This window comes from Trachurus japonicus, chromosome 10 (assembly GCF_045865225.1).
Source record: "Trachurus japonicus isolate A0001 chromosome 10, Traja_1.0".
Taxonomy (NCBI): Eukaryota; Metazoa; Chordata; class Actinopteri; order Carangiformes; family Carangidae; genus Trachurus; species Trachurus japonicus.
In genome coordinates this window covers 15,009,523-15,030,463 of record NC_140916.1, presented here as the reverse complement: position 1 = coordinate 15,030,463, position 20,941 = coordinate 15,009,523, and the positions used below count along the sequence as shown (strand labels likewise).

Here is a 20,941-nt window from a genome sequence, read left to right as displayed (position 1 = left end):
AGATGTTACTGCCAACTGTGCGGTGTTGTGCAATCTATTTGTTATACAGGCAATTTGGGCTGCCATAAGGAAGACAAATGACTGAATTATCCATGATCGACAAATATGAGCAAATCAAATTTGGAAATACATTTTTGCCGGCGTCGGAGAAGCCAAAATCAACAGGGCGCAGGATGTTGCTGGGATTTAGCATTTATCATTTTAATTAAGAGAGAAATGGGACACAGAGAGGGGCAAAGAAAAAGGTTCCTCCATTCTGCCTGCTTTCACACAAGATGTCAGGTCGGTGCATCTTATCGCGCTGAAATTAATTAATGTGGGTGACAGAGACAGCAGATTGTCCAAGGTGTGAGGCAGCATGAGGACAGCTGAGGTATACAGAAAAGTTTGCTTCTCCTCGATCCACCCCCTACACCCCCACCCTGAAAGCATTTGCTACGCCTGCCACTGAAATACATCACTTGGGCCTTGGTGATATCACAGACTGGTCCAAGATCTCCTGGTGACTATGAAAACTAAAAGCCTTTTTTAACAATGCTGATCATCAGGGGGGTGGGGGGGGGATTCGAGACTCACTTCCTTCCTGAATCAAAGACCAGAGTGCTTACTGAAGAACACATCATGCATCAAAGATTTAGCAGAATTATCCCGTAAGAGGACTTTTTCATGAAGACTCTTTCTACCTCCAACGCAAAGGGACATCACTGAGTCGCAAGATGAGCCTCAATTTCTGTTCTTTCTAGGTTGCTCTCTCTGAAAAAGAATGTGTAATGAGCCCCAACAATCCTTTCCTAAAGTACATGGGACTGCGGTGGCAATTTGTATCTGATCCCTCCTTGATAATTCAGGCTCCAGAAAGTGTTTTACTGGAGATTTATGAATGCTTTTAACGATCACTTAAGCTCCCCTATGCATCATAACCCTTGTGAAAGAAATACTTTCAGACATTTTAATTGAAACAGAGAGAAGGTAGACTACTGATGTGTATAAAAATAGGACTGACAGATGTTTCTATTTATATGTGAGCTTGTTCCATCCCACACAGAAAAAAAGTCTTCCTGTTGTAATGGATGAGAAGTACCTTGCTGGTGTTTGAGCAATAAGCACTTGAACATGTTTCATTTTGGTCAAACGAGCGGCCTGAAAAAGGATCAGCACAGCTTGAAATAAACACAAGAAGCTTCAACAGCCTTTTAACAAGCTGTGCCCCAAAATCCACACCATTTACTAATTCTAAATATGATGTACTGCATATTAATGATCAGATTATCTGTTAGTAAACAAACATATGAACATATCTGGTGTGACCCGTTGTGGGGTTAAATCACACTCCACATGGGTGTAAAAGAAACTTACCCCCTGCTTGGTTTATATATTCCAGTCTCTCAACTGTGACGATCAAAAAAAGGGCATAAAAATGCTCCAAAAAACATAACTGAAATAGATAAATTAATAAATAAATACTTCACCATTTTATACTGACAGGAATTGTCACAATAAGTGTCAGATGTCAGTCAAACTGCAGCTTTGGAAAGCAACAGTTCTTTAAACTTCACTGTAATAAAAAGAAAAAAAAAGAGGTGTACATTGTGGGACCATAGTGTGTATCATCAACGCATCCAAAAGGAACTGTATTTTTTGTGTGGAGGTTTCAGGACACTTTTTTTGCCACTTCTCGTATATGATCACTATGCAGTATCAGCACAATGGAAATGTGCTGATAAAAAACAATTTACAACAATTTACCCTGAGGGGGAAATGAATGTCTGTAATCAGCTTTTAAAACAACATACAGTACTTGAGACTCATGATGACGCTAAAGAAAAGTCAGGGAAGTCATTCAAATATATCCAGTTGGGGTAATAAATGTCTGTATAACACTCCAATTAATACAGTACTTGGTGTTAAGATATTTCAGACTGGACTTCAGCTAATTTCTGAAAGCTCTGGCATGCAACTCGGTCTAGCTGTGATAAATTGCTACAAATAATCCGACAGGTTTCATTCAGATGACAGAGGCTTAGCTAAAAGAATTATCTTTATTCAAGAGCGCACAGAAAAACCCTGGTATAAACCCACAGTTAGTCCGTCTATGCTGATCTTCTCTGTTTTGTTGCTGTCTTTTATCCTCATGAACTATTCCATTCTGGACAACTTCATCAAGTGTACAAAGTTAATACCAGAAACTCATCTGTGAGAAGTGTTGAAGGAATCCTATTGACTCTAAAGAGAGAGAGAGAGAGAAGAGGCGAGGCTAGAGTGGCAATTAAAAAACATCATGACAAGTCGACGGGCGACAAGCTGGGAAGGTGTCATGAAGGTTATCTGATGGGAACAGGGTGTTCTCTCGTGAGGTGTGGGGAAGGCTGAGTGGGGTTTGTTGTGCTTGTAGGAGTGCCACAGAGGTTGCTGATGGAGGACGCAGCCTAAGCTTGGAGGTTACACACTTCAGAGTTGTGGTAAAGCTCACTGGTTAATGCATCCATACCTCCAGTAAAGCATCAAGGGCAAGTTCAGTTCAATGAATCTGAGACACTTTATTTTTGAAATTTTTAAGAGGCTTTACTGTAAGTGCCCTGGATGCATTCATGTCAGCGCGCAGTTTTCATTACATTTTCATCATTCATTCATCTCGACTGCTTTTCTTACATTAACTTTTAATAGAAATACTAAAGATCTAGCTTGAGCAACGACTCTACACAACTATTTGATCAGTTATGTATAGTTTGTGTAACTATTATGTTACAAATGACAACCACAAGGGAAAGTGATTAAAAAAAAAAAAACGTTTGTTAGGAAACAAGCCCATAATATTTGACTGTGAGTTTACTACAATATGAAGTAAATCGTAATACTTGCTGCAGCTGCTTCACTATAAATAACCTGTGTGTTACTGTCTGTTACTGTGGCAGCTGCAGTAAAATGCTGGAGAGACTAATGACAGTCACTGGTGTTACTTTAACCAGAGATTGAGGTCCATCTTAATATGTATTTAAATATTTTAAATATTAATGATAAAGAAAGAAAAAGGAGGGATGTGGGAGACTTGAGGAAGCTGATGGAGACAAACTGTTGGGTAGGATCTGAACCAGGATGATGGAGCTGCTAATGTTTTGTCCACAACACAGATATTCTTTCCACAAGCTGATGTCAGACATTTGAGCCTGGAGCTGGCTGTCCGCTCATTTTTTACCACAGGTTCAGCAACTGAGATAAACCTCTGTAAATCTCCCCTCACGCCCTCATAACCACCTTTGCCGGCCATGTGTTATGTTAACAGACCGTATGGTTAAATGTGATTAACTACAAATAACTTTTGCTTTATGTACCTTCACAAACCATGCTTCATAGAGGTGTTAAGTGAATTTTGTGTACCATTCAAGGCATCCTCTTTTTTCATTTCCATGCACCGTGATGGCTTATAAAACATAATGAATAACACCTTAATTGATTTGAAATTAACTGAGATGAACAGGTGTAGTGGCACTGTAGGAAAACTAACTCAAAACATGGTGTCCTGGTGGTATGAGGTTTAAGAAACTTGAGATCTTTATTTCATGTGATCTTATAGTGACTTTTACCCAATAATGGCAAAAATTTCCAAATCTGTGCAGTCTGCATTTAAATGTGAGCAACATTGTTGTGGCTGGAGAGCTTCTCGTCACCAATATTAACCTTCATTCATCTCCCAAAACAAACCACTGTCCTTCACAGGCCCAAGCAGACATCAAACAGTTGTAAACCTGAGGGGTTGGTAACATTCATAATATAAACTCATATTTTACATTAGGGCAAATGTAACACTACTCTTTAAGGCCTCCCTTCAATTTGATGCTGACAATGTCAAACACACAGCACAGCCCCGGCAGTGAACCCTACCTGAAGCACTTTCCATCTGCTGTTGAGATGCTCCAGGGCGCGGGCATTCTCCATTGACAAGTGGACGTCAGAGATTGCCAGCTGGTGGGCCAGATCATTGATGTGCTTCATGCCCTCCTTAACCTGGGTCAGCTCCTCCTTAAATAACTGCAGCAGAACGAGAGAGTGATAGGAGGAGCAAAAGGGGCAGAGAGAGGAGCATGGAAAAAAGAGCAGTGGAATAAATGAGAGAGATAGAGAGCCAGATGAAATATATATAAAAAAAAATCTTATACCAGAAAAAGATCAAGCAGAGGTGGGGAAAGAGAGCAGCACAAATATCCAGTCTGGACAAAACTCCATTCAGATTATGTAAATAACTAAAATCAATAGAAACGTAATCCACTGCAGTTTTCAGCTCTGCTTTAGAAGCTCCTGGCAGCAACGATTTATTAACTTCCTAAATCAAAGAGAAAATATTATGTAATGATATTGGATGAGAAGCAGCTTCTGTTCATAGTCGATTGTAAATGTGAACAAAGAGGAAAATAATGAAATTTATACAGCAAACTGTGTCTACCTCAGGATATACTGCAACAATTACAGAATGTGAGTGCGTGGGCAGCTCAGGCATGCACATGCTGGTCTATTTACAAATCAAATTTGCACTGGTGGGCGGATGTAATCACGTTTTAAAAATTCCTTTTAGTGTGTGAAAACTTCTGCTGTTGACGTTTGCAAAGCTCCACAGTGCCACACTGTAGCTGAGCTAACTTATAGTATGTCTAAAGAATTCTACAAGAAAACAATATCTTTATTACATAAATAAAAGATTGGGTTGTGAGAAATATTATGCACCGTTGGAAACTAGTGAGCTACATGGCAGCGAACTCAGCCCTAGGACAGCCTGAAGTCACATGTTTTTGGGGATTATGTCCCTGTTTTCCTTCCTCAGGGTGCAACTTGAATGACAGTCATGTGAATTCATGTAAAAAATAATTTAAAATCAACTCCAGCTAATAAATATTGCTGAAATCTAGGACAGATTTCCTGTTTAAAATTATGGATTATATATTACTCATGAACTAAAGAGTGAAGATCTGACACAATTTATCAATCAGCCACTCAACAGAAAATTAATTTGCAACCATTTAAAAAAAGTAATTAACAGTCCAATATGTACAGTATAGCACACACATGTGCTTAATGTGTGCTTGACTCTGGCCTGTTTACATGCATCCATGTGTCTACATGTTAAGCGTCAGTGAGTGAGGGAGGACAGATGAGGCCAAGTGACAACTCTGCCCTAAAGACTGAGTCGAACATGTGGTGGCTGTGACAGGAGTCCAAACAGTGACATGATTATTGTGAAGTGCCCTCACTTCTAATGAACAGTGCCACGCAATTACAGGCAGCAGCGGCACTCGGCACTCCATAATGACTAAACCAATGACCTGTCATTTGTTTAACAACATTCAACTGAGGATTGTAGCCTCTGCCATCTCCCTGCGTGAGATTGAAGTACCATGTCCTTGTCATCATCTGTCACATCACGACCCGCAAACAGGGAAGCGCACATGGGCAACCAAAACAAACATTTTAAAGCAACAGATACAGATCTCCCATTAATCCCAGAGTGATGTATCACTTCTGGTTTTTAAGTGATTCAAAAGGATGTTTCTATTTTGATGTTTGTTTATAATGTGTCAAAGTGTCACAGTGTGTGTGGGCTAGGGTTAGCCAGAAGAGATTATCTCACCAGAGGCAATTAAGTTACTCAACAGGTAAAACCAATTTATATTTGGGATTCATGATAATGTTTCTGTGTGTGCAAGTGTGTGTGTGTGTGTGTGTTTAAGAGAGATAAAGAAAAAGGCTGTGGGTGCTCTGTGTTTATCTACCTTTGTGGCATCTATGTGGTCCTGCAGAGAGTCAATGAAGAGGTCTCCCACAGGCTCCCAGGCGTCTCTCACCCCCTCTGCCTGCTCCAGGGCCACTGCCAGCTCCTCCATTGCCGCCTGGATCTGGAGAAGCCGCTCTAACGTCCTCTCCATGTGCCTGAAGTCATATTGAAAATGCAATTCATTTTAACTATACCTGCACCATCACAATGTGGGGCTAATGCAAGTAACAGCATTCACATACATAATGCATTCAGATTTCCAGACATAATTTCAGGAGGGCCATATGCTGTGTGCACATTTCTATAACAACATTTCACTATCTGAAATGTCTCTCCCTGGAAAAAAAAAACATTTTAATATTCTAAAAGGTAAGCAGAATGTCCAATGATCTAAAACTTGATAAATGTGTTTTTCTAATTGCTTCTGTAATGGATTATGCTGCCAAATCTTGTAATCACGTTATGGTAATTGTATTATGTGTAATGCATTGTTGCATAACTACATTACAGATGAATGCAAGAGAGAAATAATATTCAACTTTGGAGTTATAAAAGTTATGGGCATATTTCTGATGTATAGTAAAACCTTTCCAAAAACATTTTATTTTTTATTTAATTTTGCAACAAATATGTATGTTTTTCCCCTCACACATACACTTCTCATCCTCCTTTTCTCTCCAGTTACATATGGCTAAATCATACAAATAAAAATCTATAGATAAATAAGAAGTATACTGCAAACAGTGAATAAATTATTGACTCAGTCTTTCAACTATTGACAGGTGTATCATTAAATCTGAATTCAAGCTACATCCAGAGACACAAGAAACTTGCTTTACCTGTCGTATATAAGTAAATATACAAATATGTAGTCAACAAAACATGAATAAAGTATTCATTCTACTGGAAATGATATCATTATATTTGACATTCACATTATGTGAGCAGCATTTTTCATTATTTAAAGGGTCACAGAATAAGCCTGCAGGGTCGAGAGATGATTGAGCAGGTGGTGTTTTGTTTTGTTTTGTGTTTTCTTTTTGTCAGACTTCATTGATCAATTATTCAAAAAACAGGTGAAATGTCTCTTTGGTGGAACTGCTATCAGCTCATAGACATTTGAAATGTGATAAGAGGTGCCAACTAGGTGCCAATAGCACAGAGTCATTCCCACAGTTGTAGTGCACTAGAAGTATGAAGTATAGCAGCCACTGGAAAAGTCAATTTAACCTCCATCACTGCAGAAACCACACATAATCTGAGCAGGACAAACACAATGTAAGGAAAAGTGCCTGACCTGTGGCGGTCCACACAGCGTGCCGTCAGCTTTTCCCACAGGTCACTGGCCACGTTCGCCTGCTTCCATACTGAGCGACTCACATTTAAGATCCGCCGGCGTGGAGACACCTCTGGAGAGGGCGGTAAAAGGTTAGACAGGGCCACACAGGGTAAAGAGGATGAAGGTGCCAAGGAGGAAGTTGAGAAATAGATGAGGCAGAGGGGTAACAGTGTGGAGAGGAGGACACAGGGGTCAAGGGTCAGAGAAAGAGAAGAGCTATGATTGGAGAAACATGGTGTGGAGGAAGGGGGCTTAAACAAGTTAGAGAACAAGGCGAACACAGTAAAGTTTACTGCTTTAGAGTTTCCCCCCGGTGAGCATCCAGTGGTGAGAGGCAAACATTATGAAGAGGACGTGTGGGCAGAAAAACTGCAGAGCTTACTGTATTATTGATCTGAGCAGAAGGTACTGTAGAGCTGCTGAACTCGAGGTAATTGGTCCCGACCTGAACGCTTTCCCTAAACTCAGTGTGACACCAGAGGACGGATCACTACTAATAACTACTAATGGAAAATTTCACCTGCATGGGTCCAACCAAATTAACTCTGGGGATCAGCTGAGGCAGTTTGTGAGCGGGATATTTTGGCTGGCGCAGCAGTTGGCACAGAGTACGAAGAGAGCAGACCTTTTCCATCGGTCAGGGTCTCCTCTGGCTCCTGGAAGGGGTGCTGAGCCAGAAAGGCCTGGGCAGACTCCAACACGGAGTAGATGAAGGGCCCGCGAGACTTGACATCCTCCATGAACGCCTGCCGGGAGACAAACAGGAGAGGGGGAAGTGTTGCCGAGTGGAAGAGAGTGAAGAGTAAAGGCTGTTTCCAGAGTGAATTGCTGGGTTCTCGAAAGAGGAGGCTGAGTCAGGGGCTCGACTGAACCTGTGCCCACCTCTCAAATTGAAAGAACCTGGTCTAACATGGACGTTGTGAAACAATGGGACAAGTTAATGGACAACAATTTTGGTTAATGGATGTTGTTCAACTAATTAAACTAATTTCTATACACAGCTCCTACAGTATATGAGGATTGGTTAAAATTGCATATTGAATATCGAACATCACTTTGAGCTATGGGCGATTTTGATGAACATTTTTCACACTTTAAAAAAACAAAACAATTAAAATGAGTCATTCAGAAGTAATCACCAGGATAACTGATAATGAAAACAACTACATGAGATCAGTCCTTGTCAAAAACAACACCAAATCGTCCAGCTTTATCATTAGAAAGCATCCCTCAAACAACTGTCTAATTACAAATTCCATGATCCCCGAGTACAAGTTCATATATGATGGAAAACTGAAAAGCACTGCAGCATGTACAGAACATTGACAGCATGTGTGCATATTCATTTACTGTAAAAGGTGTTACATTGATCTAACATAATTTGAATATAGTGTTTTTCTTCATAGGGTCTAAAAGGATAAAAGGTGATGCACAACATGTTGTACAGATTGTAAAACCTCTAAGACTAACACCGTGTTTCTTGAGCTGTATAAATAAATCTGACTTGATTCAGCCTCCATTTATCTGTAAATCTCAGTGATTCACAACACGCCCTGGCTGCTAACAAGAACAAATAGGAGTTTACGCCTGACTTCAATTCACATCCTGCAGTGGCGTTTTCATTGGTCTTCTTCAAGTGATGAATCACCGGTGACTAATGACCATCTGAGAGAAAATACCTGGCAAACAGTAACACTAAAAGATGTTCTGAGACTTTTAAGTTGATTGACAGTTGATTTTCCCTCATGATTTTGCCCCAAGAAAAACAAAAAACAGACTGCATTATTTGGAGCCTTTGAAATGATTCATCTTCATCAGCCCAAAGTTTGACAAACTTTATCTACATTTAGTCACCATAACTGTCAAAAAGCAGGGGGCTAGTTTCACAAAATGACTTAAAATGGCTCTAGATCAGTCTAATGGACATTAGATTGGAAAAGAATAAAAACTGACAGATTTTAAGCCAAAAAACTTTGCCAACTCTGAACCAAGAGCCATGTTTCCATAGTAACCGTGGCTCCTGCTGGCCGGTGGCACAAAATGACAACAAAGAGGGAAGCATGTGGCTTAGAATTTGTGGTTTTCTTGCTTATCGTGAATCAAATAATGAGAAAGTGAAGGGAGACCACATACAGTAACTAGGTGCACTGACTCATTCCTGTGTTGTTCTGCACTTCGTCCGGCAACTGGAGGAAATATCAATATGTTGCTCTGTCGACCATGTTTTTTAGTCCACGTCAAATTAGTATTAAGACTGAGAGTTCTGTGCAACAGACACATCGTAGACATCTTTGTGAAATCTGACAATAAGTTTGATCTAAGCCATAAAATGTCCATCTTTGTGAATAATCACTGAAACTGTAGCAGCAAGCAGCAGTGTATTCAACTGAGCAAGAGCGTGTTTTCAACTTTTAACACACATGAGAGACCAGAAGCCACCCATGAGAGAAAATTGCCCTCACTGTATACGTGGGTTTTCCATAGATATCACTGGACCCACATACATACATACATACATACATACATACACACAAGACTGATCTGCTGGCAGGACCACATGAGATTCCATGGCTGTCTGGTTGTGCTGAAAGCCCAGGGCACAATGGGAGACCAACTCTACTGGGAGTACTGGTCAGCTGGGCTGCGCACACAGAAGAGCCAATTAACCGGAGAGCCCGGCTCCGCTGGTCCACATTGAGCAGCACTCCCTATGCAAATTACAGGCGAGAGCTCGGTGATGTAAGAAGACACAGACTTGCTCGCTTTTACTCCTCCAGTGAGCAGATACCCAGAGACTCCCCAGGGCCTCGAAGAAAGCCAGTGTGTCAACCTTCTTCATTCTTCTACACTAATCTTTGTTCTGTATAAAACATACTGCAGGTGTGTGAATTAATGCCAGGGATATTCCCTCTCCTCAAAGTAATTTATTTAGGTGAAGCCAGCGTCCTCAATCCTCTTACGGTATGAAGAGATTACAATTTCAGCTGAAAATCTACATTACTAGCTGGAATTAGCGGGGTTGTGTGGTTGCAGCGGTGACAGTGTTTCAGTGCTTATTAAAAAAAAAAAAGAAAAAAGCCCAGGACCAGAGCCCAGCAGGCCTGATAACACCCAGTGAGCGGAGTTAAACAGAAAGCCCCCAGTGAAACGCCAACAAACACAAGCTGGCAATGAGCAAACATGCAAAAGTGTGTAACGGTGGAGAGCTGTGGCACGAGATAAGATTCCCAGTGCAACGGTCATGAAGCAAAACCTGCTGCCTGTCGTTCCTCCTCTTCCTCTCTCACACTCTCTTTCTCTAATAATCACAAACAAATTCCCTCCGCAGCCTCGCATCCTCACTCCCTCTTGCTTCCTTCCTCTCCCTTTCCTTTGCCCTCTTTTCATCCTCCTCAGCTCTCTATTCTCTCCATCCTCTGTTTAGCTGCTTTGCCGCCCAAAGAGGAGCTGAGCCATGGATTCCCTGAGCCAGCTGTCATGTTAAAACTTTAATTCCAGCTAAATTTCACACTCAGAGGCTTCATCTTTGGTTGAAGGAACATTAAGAGAGAAGCCTTCAGATCAGATTAAGATACATTATGCATGGAGAAGAGAAGGCTAGGGAGGAAATGACTTCATTGACTTCATCTAAACATGCCATTCTTTCTACTCCTCCCTATGGACTGTCCTCTCTCCTCAATGTCCTTTTGACGAGAGAGGAGGATATACATTTTCATTTAATTTTTCCCTTCTGCAAGAGGCAGTGAAGATTCTCCAGCTTCTACAGATTCACAAAATCCCCCCTGTTGCCAAAACGCTGACTTATCTCAACACCCAAACACACACAACACCCTCAAAACATATCTTCCCACCCAAAAACTCCCCCCTCAACCATCATCATCCCAAAAACACATGCAGTAAACATGCTCCCAAACCACACAGAATAAAAAAATGTAGCACGAAGGGAACCCGCTCTCCCACACACAAAAACTACATCAGAATAAATCCACTTAAGATCAATAATTCACATTTCTTAAAACGCTTTAATTCTCCATAGAAAACTGGGATGCAATTTCCCTCTCTGCTTTGTCGGAAAAGTTTTAGAGCGACCAGACGCTCGGGAAGCAGAGGCATCTCAGATTATAAAGGCGTGCTTGTGCTGAAAATGGGACATGAGAGGAGAGGAGAGGAGAGGAGAGGAGAGGAGAGGAGAGGAGAGGAGAGGAGAGGAGAGGAGAGGAGAGGAGAGGAGAGGAGAGGAGAGGAGAGGAGAGGAGAGGAGAGGAGAGAAAGCTAAATGATGAACCAACAATGACTTAGTGCTGAGGTTTTCAAAATAGTGAGGAGAGTTGAAGGAGAGGTGTGAGACAAAGATATCGCACAAGGTGGAGATGAAAACATCAGGAAGTTAGTTGCTATGGTTTTGCTGTCTGGTGTGGCCTGATTTGCACTCAGTCGTACACTCAGACACACAAAATCTGAACAGACAGACATGACGCACATATTTAGATTCAGTTTGACTTACACTTCCTGGGGATGACATCGTCTCTGATCAACCGTGAAAAATGAATGTCTATAAATCCGTTTTGGAAATCATAGGGAGAAGACACTCCTCCTAACTCTAAGGGCTCATGTTTTCCTCAGCAGTGACACTGGAGGGGATCGCAGCCGGCAGCGATAGCAGAGGAGAGGAACAGGAAGAGAATCAACCAGAGCCTGCTGAGAAGTGCAACTATGTGTTTTTTTTTTTTTTTGTTCAATGGCCTGTTAATTGGGAGGAGTGGAGTCACAAACCTCTCAGTGTCAATACACATCGCCTTCCAGAGATACATACAGCACAAACTGACAAGAAAGAAAATTGGAAGTAGGGTGGAAAGGAAGACTCCACAGTGGCTACAGAACCAATTATGAGTATGTGTGAAGGCTACAGAGTGTTTGTGTGTGTGTGTGTGTGTTTGTGCATGTCCACTAGTCACAGTTTGTGAGCTGGCATCACCCACAAGTGAGGTGATTTACTGGGAAATGAAAGAACATCCTGAACATCCCAGGTATAGCACTTTTCCAAATACTTCCTGTCACACAGAGGGAAGAATCCAACGAGTGTGAATTTTAATGGCTCCACCATTCTCACACACACACACACACACACACACACACACACACACACACACACACACACACACACACACACACACACACACACACACACACACACACCGTCAAGTACATTTCCGTGCCTTAATTTAAATCTTCATTGTTCTGTATTTAGATATCACTGGAGCTCAATATTGTTTTATTCCAAACACCATAATTAAAGGAACATTATCCCCTCTGATTTAGCTACTGCTTCAGATTCTCCTTGTGGTTTTTAAGACTGAGACATGACCAGGTTAACAATCTGTATGACTGTAACACAATACAGTACAGGTCCACACACACACACACACACACACCTGCCTGCTGGGCAATTCCTGTCTGTACCAACTTTATGAGAGTCTGCCCTAACTCAGCACACACAAAGCTATATAACATGTCAATTAAAACAGATTTTAGTGGGGAGACTCTCCCCCCTTAGTGACATCCTGGGATTTTTTTGTTATCGTCCCACCAGTGGGAATTTTTAAACACACAGGAAACCCATTTATTTTCTTTTGATCTCTGTGATAAAACAAATGCTACTGACACAGTTTTAAACTTCACAGTTATTCTGTCAGCGTACTAAATCAAGGAAGTATGATGTAAAAGCCCTTGAAAACTGAATATCTGTATGTGTTGAAGAAGTGACCAGAGGCTTCCTAGTTGGTAAAATAAGTGAACTGTCAGTCAGAGCAGCCGAGTTCTGCCCTGGATCGTCATTCTTATCACAATTTCCTTCAATAAAGGTTTATTTAAGGGAGAACAACAAGTAGGTTCTCTATGTCAGCAAGCTACTAACCGTCTACTGACAAACTCATTAGCTGGATCAGTAACATGTCAATAAGTTCATGCAGTATACAAAGTGATTTGTACCATCAGCTCCTGTCTCATAACTGTCAACTATTCTTGGACAGAGGAGAGCAAAATGAAACTCAGCTCTGTGAAGAAGCACCTTGTTATTGGTCAACAATGCAAATTTGAGTGTCAAAATTGATTCAAATTGAAAATTCGCACAAATTTGCTTTATCCCTGCAAGTGAATATATTGACTGTGCAGTTCCACTGGAATTTAATCACTGTGATTTTCTAGTTTGTTTTAAGTCCTGGTGTGACTTGGCCTTCAGTGACTGACACCCCTCCTCCATTAGCTCAGTGGCATCCGTCAGGGTGAGGCAACTTTGTCCTTGGTCAACCCCTCATCACAGATTCACTTGTCTTCAACATAAAAGCAGGTTCAATCAGTCAAAATAATGAGAGACACTTGTGTGGGTGAGGAGGGGCTTGAAAGAGAACAATCAAACAGGAAAACTCTCATGAGACAAAAAGCACCTGTTTCAAATGTGTATTTAGTGAGTGAAGAAGATGAAAAAGGAGATGAGGCTAATGAGCTATGAGCCATTGTGGTTGAAGAGGTTTCAAGTCCTGCACATATTCATCTGTTTGCAGGTGTTTATTAATTTATCTTTTTTATGAAGCTTTTTTAATGATGTTTTGATGCCTGAACAAAAAAAATGACAGAATGAGGATTAATAGTTCAAAAAGACAATGTAATGTATTAATTTTAACTTGTTTTGTTTTTTAATTATAGCACCTCAGTTACAAAGAAACCCAGTTACAAAAAGCTATTCCAAGAAAGATCGTGAGATAAAATAGGGGAACTTTAAGGAGGATACATCACTGGACAGAAATATGCATCAGATAATGTATACAATGTAAATGTGATTTCCAATCTCTTCAACTTCCATCTGTATCCTTCCAGCCAACATATGGATGAAGCTTTCTATTATCAAAGAAATAAAGAAGAATAAAAAACAGGAGTAGATATTTGGTCATAGCTCCCACTGCTGTAATTTATCCTAAACAAGCTGTTCCTGGTCTTCTATAAGAAGACAGTTCTTGTTATAATAGGTGCAACAAAACTAGAATCAATTGCTCACTGTGCGTAGACGCCAACACAGACCTGAAAAGACAAAATAAATGAAACACCTGTGTGTGGGTTTGTGTATAGGGCTACTGTAAATGTTTTTTCTTTTGTGTTTGTGAGAGGGAAAATGAATAGACAACGTTTCTGCTGAACTCGTGCCACTCAGCCTCCTGACTACATCCCCCAGAATCAGCTGACAACCTCTAATTTAAGTCGAATTATGATTCCAGCCTTTAAAGGCAGAACTAGTTCGCTGCTCTTGTTGTGGGGATAAAAATATTTATTGGAAAGAGAAACAAGTGGTGATTTGTGCCACGATCAATGAAGTCTCAGCCTCTGAGTTTGTGGGCCTGTGTGCCCTGCTATCCACTACAAGCCCTTGAAGGGATTTAAAGGCCAGTTCAAATCACTGAACCATGGAGGACTTATCTGAAAGGGGAAAGAGGTGGCTCACTCCTCTGTCAGCAGCTCTAACTGATGTTCTCTAAAGCCTTGAACTTTCACACTGAAAAAATATTACAATAAGTTGCCAACCGGTTCTATACGCTTATACTGGCTAATGAGAGCATCACAATTTCAGTGGTATTGAGTATTTGGTGCGCAGAGTTGATCCGAAAAGCTGATTTCTGGCCTTTTTTTCAGTACACACGTCATTATTGAATGCTAAACACACTGTCAAACATTTAGGAAGATTAAACTGAGGTGAAACAGTTACCCTCATGTGGCTCACTGTTAATCAAAGTGTTTACCTGCCTATTGAGTACCTTCAAAATGAAGGCTGTGCTGTGTAGACTGTGTGTTTGTGAGCAGTATGTGCAGCATCTTATGCCCCAGGCCACAGTTGTGGATAAAGATGTAGTCAACATGCCTGGTTGAAAAACAAGAAAAGAAATCACTGGGGGCCAAATGCTCAACTGTGAAACACACAGTCTTTGGGTTCATCTGAACATCCAGATGTGTCCCACTGCCTTGTTCTTCAATCTGGTGCAACAATTAGTTAATCAATTGATTATCAGAATTAACTGAGGAAATTACAATATTTGGTGATTTCAGCTGCACAAATGTGAGGATTAGCTACTTCTTTTAGCTTTAGGAAAAGGAAAATATGAGTGATCTGAAAAAACAAGACTGATGTTTGGGGGTAATGGGGGATGAGCAACGTTTTTATGTGTTATGAAGAATGAATATAATTTTTAGTTTGTTCAGTCTGGTCTAGTTTTATTTCCTTAAGGTGACTATAATCAATATTTTTTTTTATATTTACAACTTATCAATAATAATGTATATAATGATTTGCTCCCCTCAGCTTTTTAGGGCTATATGGTGTTATTAGGTTGCCATGACTTCACAGTTTTGACTCACTCTCACCACTATTGTATTGATTTCAGCAGAAAATCACAGAGATCACACCACCTACACACAGATACATGTACACATATGCAAATCCTATAAATATATAGAGCGCTCTTCGTGTTTTGTTGCAATTTGCACTTTAGCAACTGCATTTCATTGGATTGGTAAAAATGAAAATTGAACTGACTTGATCAGTGGACAAAAACACAACTCAGAATGAATCATAAATGTTGCTCCATAAATGAAGCATGATGATGTTAGTTCAGGCACTGGACTAAAGAAGCGCTTTTATCGCAGAATTGGTTCCAGTTATTTGCAATTTGCTTTCCAGTCAGAGGCCCATTCACATTTGTGTAGTAACGTCCAATCATATTCATTCAGATGCATCACTACAAATCATGATGTGGCTGGCCTGCAATCACACCCGCACTATGGAAACTGCAGCCGATCTTGAGGAGAGATAACAAACAACTCTGCATCAGTTCAAACAGGTTAAACTTTTTCTAGCAACACACCATGATAATTATGAACATAAAGAGTTGGACAACCAGCCATAAATGAGAACAAAAATAAACATGTTGGGAGTGTCTACTAGGTATATTCTACTTGTGATAATACAGGCAGCAACTGCTAAGCAAAACATTATGGGACATTTGTGTGTTTCACTAGTATTCACACAAAAATCTGGTACTTCACAGTCATTCTTGTGACAGCCAGGTGGCATAACTGTGACGATCACGCTCATGCCAACGCCATTTGCTGCCACAGATGCTTCCACCGCCACAACCTCCTCATTATGTGCTGTTTCATGTTAAGTAAGATTCACATGGGATCGGCTCAGCAGAATCCATGTCGCTGCTTGGACTCGTCGAGAGCTCCCGCAAACAGCAGAGGCTTTCCTGCCAAATGTAGCTGTGAAACCACTCGCTAGGCACGGTCACTTTCTTGACATAAGTTGTGTCAGAGTGACTGTGTTGAATGAGTAAACAAGGAACCGCTCCACCAAATCAACAACTTTCACTGCATCACTCAAAAGTGAGCATTTGATTGGATGAATTTATGCAGGTCGGGGTTAAAAGTGAGTAAAACACTTCCTGAAATCAAGATGAGTCGTCAAAATATTACAGAATGTGCATATTTATTCCTCTTCTCTAACTTCATGTCCATTGTTCATTCAATAGACCACTCCTTCTCAGCAGAGAGGAGCTACTCTCCAGCCATCCCAACACACACTGCACCTTTATCAGCGGTACCAATGACAGCTGAACTTCAACTGTCTAGTCCTGACTCAGACGTAGACAATGAGCTCAGCCTTTATCACCATCTCTGATATCAACAAAAGCTGCCAGTGAAGACGTTCAGTTATCTGCAAACTCCCAGAGCTCGGTTTCCTTCCTCAACCTTTTGTTGCTGCTCTTGAGAAGGATAAACACTTAACAACAAACAAACCCACCCACCCACCCACCTCACAGGCTCGGCCTCCAAAATAACTGGCCTCTCAACCGCTCTCCTCCCCCCTCCCTCAACCACTCTGATCTCAATGACAGAGCCATCACACACATTACACAGACCATAGCACATGACCCTGGGCACGCCCTCGATCCATTTTCCCCTCTGCTCCTGTATGGCGGTAGAAATAGGACTAGAGAAGGGCACTGTAGAGGAAGTCCCTCCAGCCACACACAATACTGAACCAAATACATCTCTGTATCTATTCTTATGTTTGTATGCAATCGTAATATCAATCTATTTGTGGAGGCTCAATGGGCATTAACCGTATGAACAGATATATACAGCTCGTACACACACACACACACACAAAAAAAAAGTCTATAAGTGTGACACCCCATGGAAATTATGTTCCACTTCGGACAGAGTAAAGACTCTTTCCCATCAGTGTTTGTTCTGACTGTGTAATATTTTCACTGCAAACACTTTTATCGTCCACTTTACCTGGTGGAACTCCCTCTGGTGCTGGACGGCCCCCACGTCGCCTCCTATGGGCAGCTGCTCCGACAGCTCCTCATCCTTGGCTGTCAACCATTCTATGATCTCCTGCAGGGAGAGCTGCAGCTTCCCACTGTTGTCGGAGAATGCCTCTAGCCGCACCCTGCCAGCACATACGCACAGACAGACACACACACAGAGAAGAGAGAGAGAGAGAGATGCACATACAGTTAGTTCAGAAAACACTAACATTCTCTAACAGTCAAACCAGATATTGCAGATGACATTTGGTCAATGTCTCCACCTATCCAGGATGTCAACACAATTTAAGCTTTAACGTCCGGCAAGCAAAACTTATGCAGACCTTTTAAAAAAAATGGACAGGTGCATGAGAGAAGGCCGGCTGACAAAGTGAAAACAGAGAATACCCCGACACACGGTGTTCTGTACACTTACACAGGTTATTGATTTATTAAGAACACACAACTTTTAGTCCTCAGACCTTCATCAGGTTCCCTGCTTTAACATTCAAATGTGAAACTTTACTACTTGTCAAACCCTACTATTATAATTTGAGAGCGTTTTGTCTGTTTTTGTGTGTGTGTGTGTGTGTGTGTGTATAAATGTTCTGTCCAGGAAGCAGCTAGGGACCCAGCATTTTGAGGAAACTTATTTTTTTATTAAGCTCTTTCAAGTGACACCAAGTTTGTTTGATTCGGTCATTCCTGGTTCCGTTTCAGTCGTTCAGTGCTTTTTCCCTCTAATATACTGTTCTACACTTTTATGGTGCCCGCTTGAATTCCTCTTTTCCCTTTCATTTCATTCTCATTTTACTTGTAAAGCACTGTGTAACTTTGTAAAGTAAAGTGATATTTTATTACTATTATTATATCCCAAGAAAACCACTAACAATACTGATAGAAACAAGGAGGGAATAACTCTCATCTTTGTGTATAGGCAGCTACTATAATTTTGCATAAATAGCTGCAATTTTGCAACCACTATCATATTAGCTCCTTAAGTCTGGTATTTACTTTTCATCCTTTTACTCTTTATATTATTTAATGATGTCTTTTTCTATGTGTCATCTTATCTGTATGAATGAAAGCGAATACATTAGTGACAAATAGTAACTGCAACTTTATTATTCATAACTATAACTATGACTTCAATATTCTTTCTTATGACAGCTGTGTGCATGTGTGTATTTTCAGATATGTGCCATGCCGTTTTCGCCACATCAATCCCAAATGCACCATAAATACTGCTTCAATGTTTGCCCTTTGCACAAAATATTTGAAATGGGTAAGAAAAGAAATTCAAGGGAGATCAGGGGGGACACAGCGATAAAAGCAATAAAAAGGACCAAAGCACCGGTTAGAAAATTTCACAACCCCCAGTAGTATGAAAGACCCAAAGGGAGCTTTTTTGTACACTACCTTCATTCTCTCCACACTTGCCTCTGGTATATAGGATTTAAACTTTCAGTTAGAATCCATTAGTAATGCATGGGTTGTCCGATGACTTGCAGGCCCTCTGATTTGTCCACTGATCTGGGTCATATTTTAAATCACAACGATTGCAGCAGGTCAGTGACCTGTTAACAGGTAAACGTTCTAAATAAAATAAAAACATATTCAATTTATGCTCCATTTTAGGGGTATTGTGCACAAGCCTTTCCTTGCCCCTGAAGTCTGAGCCTTTCTGAATTTAGGCAGCTGCTGTATATCAACATGCAGGTCTGCTCAAGCCAAAGTGTCAGGATACGCATTTGGGGAGGACTTTGTGGACTCTGCTATGAAAAGGTCAGCAGTTTACTATCCCTGAGGGCCATGACTGCATGTGGAATGAGTCATGTTGGAATGAAATACACTAGAAATTTGATCTTTTCACTGTGGTTACTGCATCTTTGTACTGCATATTAGTATTTCCATTAGAGCTGTCAATCAATTAAAAATATTTAATCACAATTAATTGCATGAGTGTCCATTGTTTAATTAATTAATTAACTGATTTTATTTGCTCAAAATGTGCCTTACTGTGATATTTTTCAAGTGGTAGGGTTAGTATGTAAGTAAGTATGGAGTATAACTTTATTGTATAATTACCAAAAAGAACAATTGAACAATTATTATCAATAAATAATCAAATACACTGAATTTGTCATAGTAATAAAATATCATTTAATATGTTATTAATGCATTGACCTTGACTGCCTTTATTGAAATCAATGACTTCTGAATGTGATATGGTGAGTTCAGTATCAGTTACCTTTCACTGGATTCAGCAAAGTTTCAGCACCATTTTAGCCACACTCACCACACTCGTGACTTAAGATATAACCTGAGCATTTTTAACATTATGGAGTTGTTTTTCTGTAAGTAGGTCCCTGTTCCATTTCCGGTGCACATGTTTCACACTGTTTCACTGACCAGTGGGTTGCAGTAATGTCCTAAGATAAGCAGTGATGTACTAGCAAAACAACAAAAGTCAGCTACCAAACAAATGCGCACGACAATAACACTGGATTTATTTATTTATTTGTTTTATGCTTTTTTAAATGCTTAATGTTGAAGGAAATGTATTCAAACGTGTTTGTTAGGGCTCAAGGACACACACAATTCATTCTGGCGAGTAATACATCATGTAAACAAGAAGGTTTGTTTGTTTACAAGCAATATCCACAGGGGACGGTTCACCAAACATAGTTTGTTGATGTCCTCAAAGACTCTTAACACAGCGGCCTGCCAAACATCTCCAGGTATGGAAACTAAGCATCTAAATAGGACTGGGTTTGAATTATAAAAAAGAATTTAATGTTACATTTTATCCTTTTTTTTAAACTGATCTACACTCCTCATATATTTACACTACACTTTATCAACACATTTTCAGCATAATTCATCAGTAAACCTTTTCGCAGGGTTCTGTTTAAAAAAAAAGGTCAGGATTCAAGTCATGGGGCTGAATGTAATTTCTACTCTCAGGCAGACTAGCAATGAGACGGTGCTGCTATCTAACACTATTTGATACTGGGGGCTAACTTTTTGAAAAATTTGCTGAGTCTTCTGGTGGTGAATCTGCCACCATTATTACTGTTGGCTGGGCACAAATGAAAAGCAGGACACTATCTGAGAAAAGTGGACTACAGATTGCCATCTGTGTTAATTAACTGCAAAATTGGATGATCCAAAAACAGCAATTGTTAATGTGGACATCACTGTACAGTATATGTACCTGCAACACAGTACTGTGTCACGGTGCTGTCAAAACAAATTGTTAGTGCAGGCTTCGTGGCACAGGCGCGGCGAGGTTGAGAGACAGAGAGTCACAGGTTGCTGCTGCTGCAGGTAAACCAGGAACAAATAATGGAGAGAATTTATCTGCTTGCCACCTGCCAGCAGCATGAGAGATGGTTGAGAGAACCACTTCCCTTATATCAGTGGCACAGCTGGCACTGAAAGGGTGGGGGGGTGGGGAAGGGGGGTATGTGAAAGCGTCCC

General features: G+C 40.6%; 1 protein-coding gene across 2 annotated transcripts in view; it reads right to left on the bottom strand.

Moving 5' to 3' along the window:
• The window catches only part of drp2 (dystrophin related protein 2), a 104,599-nt gene that overhangs the window by 34,874 nt on the left and 48,784 nt on the right, over nt 1-20,941 (bottom strand). For both annotated transcript variants that reach the window (XM_085789432.1, XM_085789433.1), the window contains exons 3-7: nt 17,445-17,601; nt 7,726-7,846; nt 7,059-7,170; nt 5,760-5,916; nt 3,880-4,026 (exon numbers count right to left, since the gene is read on the bottom strand). In XM_085789432.1, the coding sequence (XP_085645558.1) occupies nt 3,880-4,026; nt 5,760-5,916; nt 7,059-7,170; nt 7,726-7,846; nt 17,445-17,601 (694 nt within the window). The remainder of the gene's footprint in view (nt 1-3,879; nt 4,027-5,759; nt 5,917-7,058; nt 7,171-7,725; nt 7,847-17,444; nt 17,602-20,941) is intronic.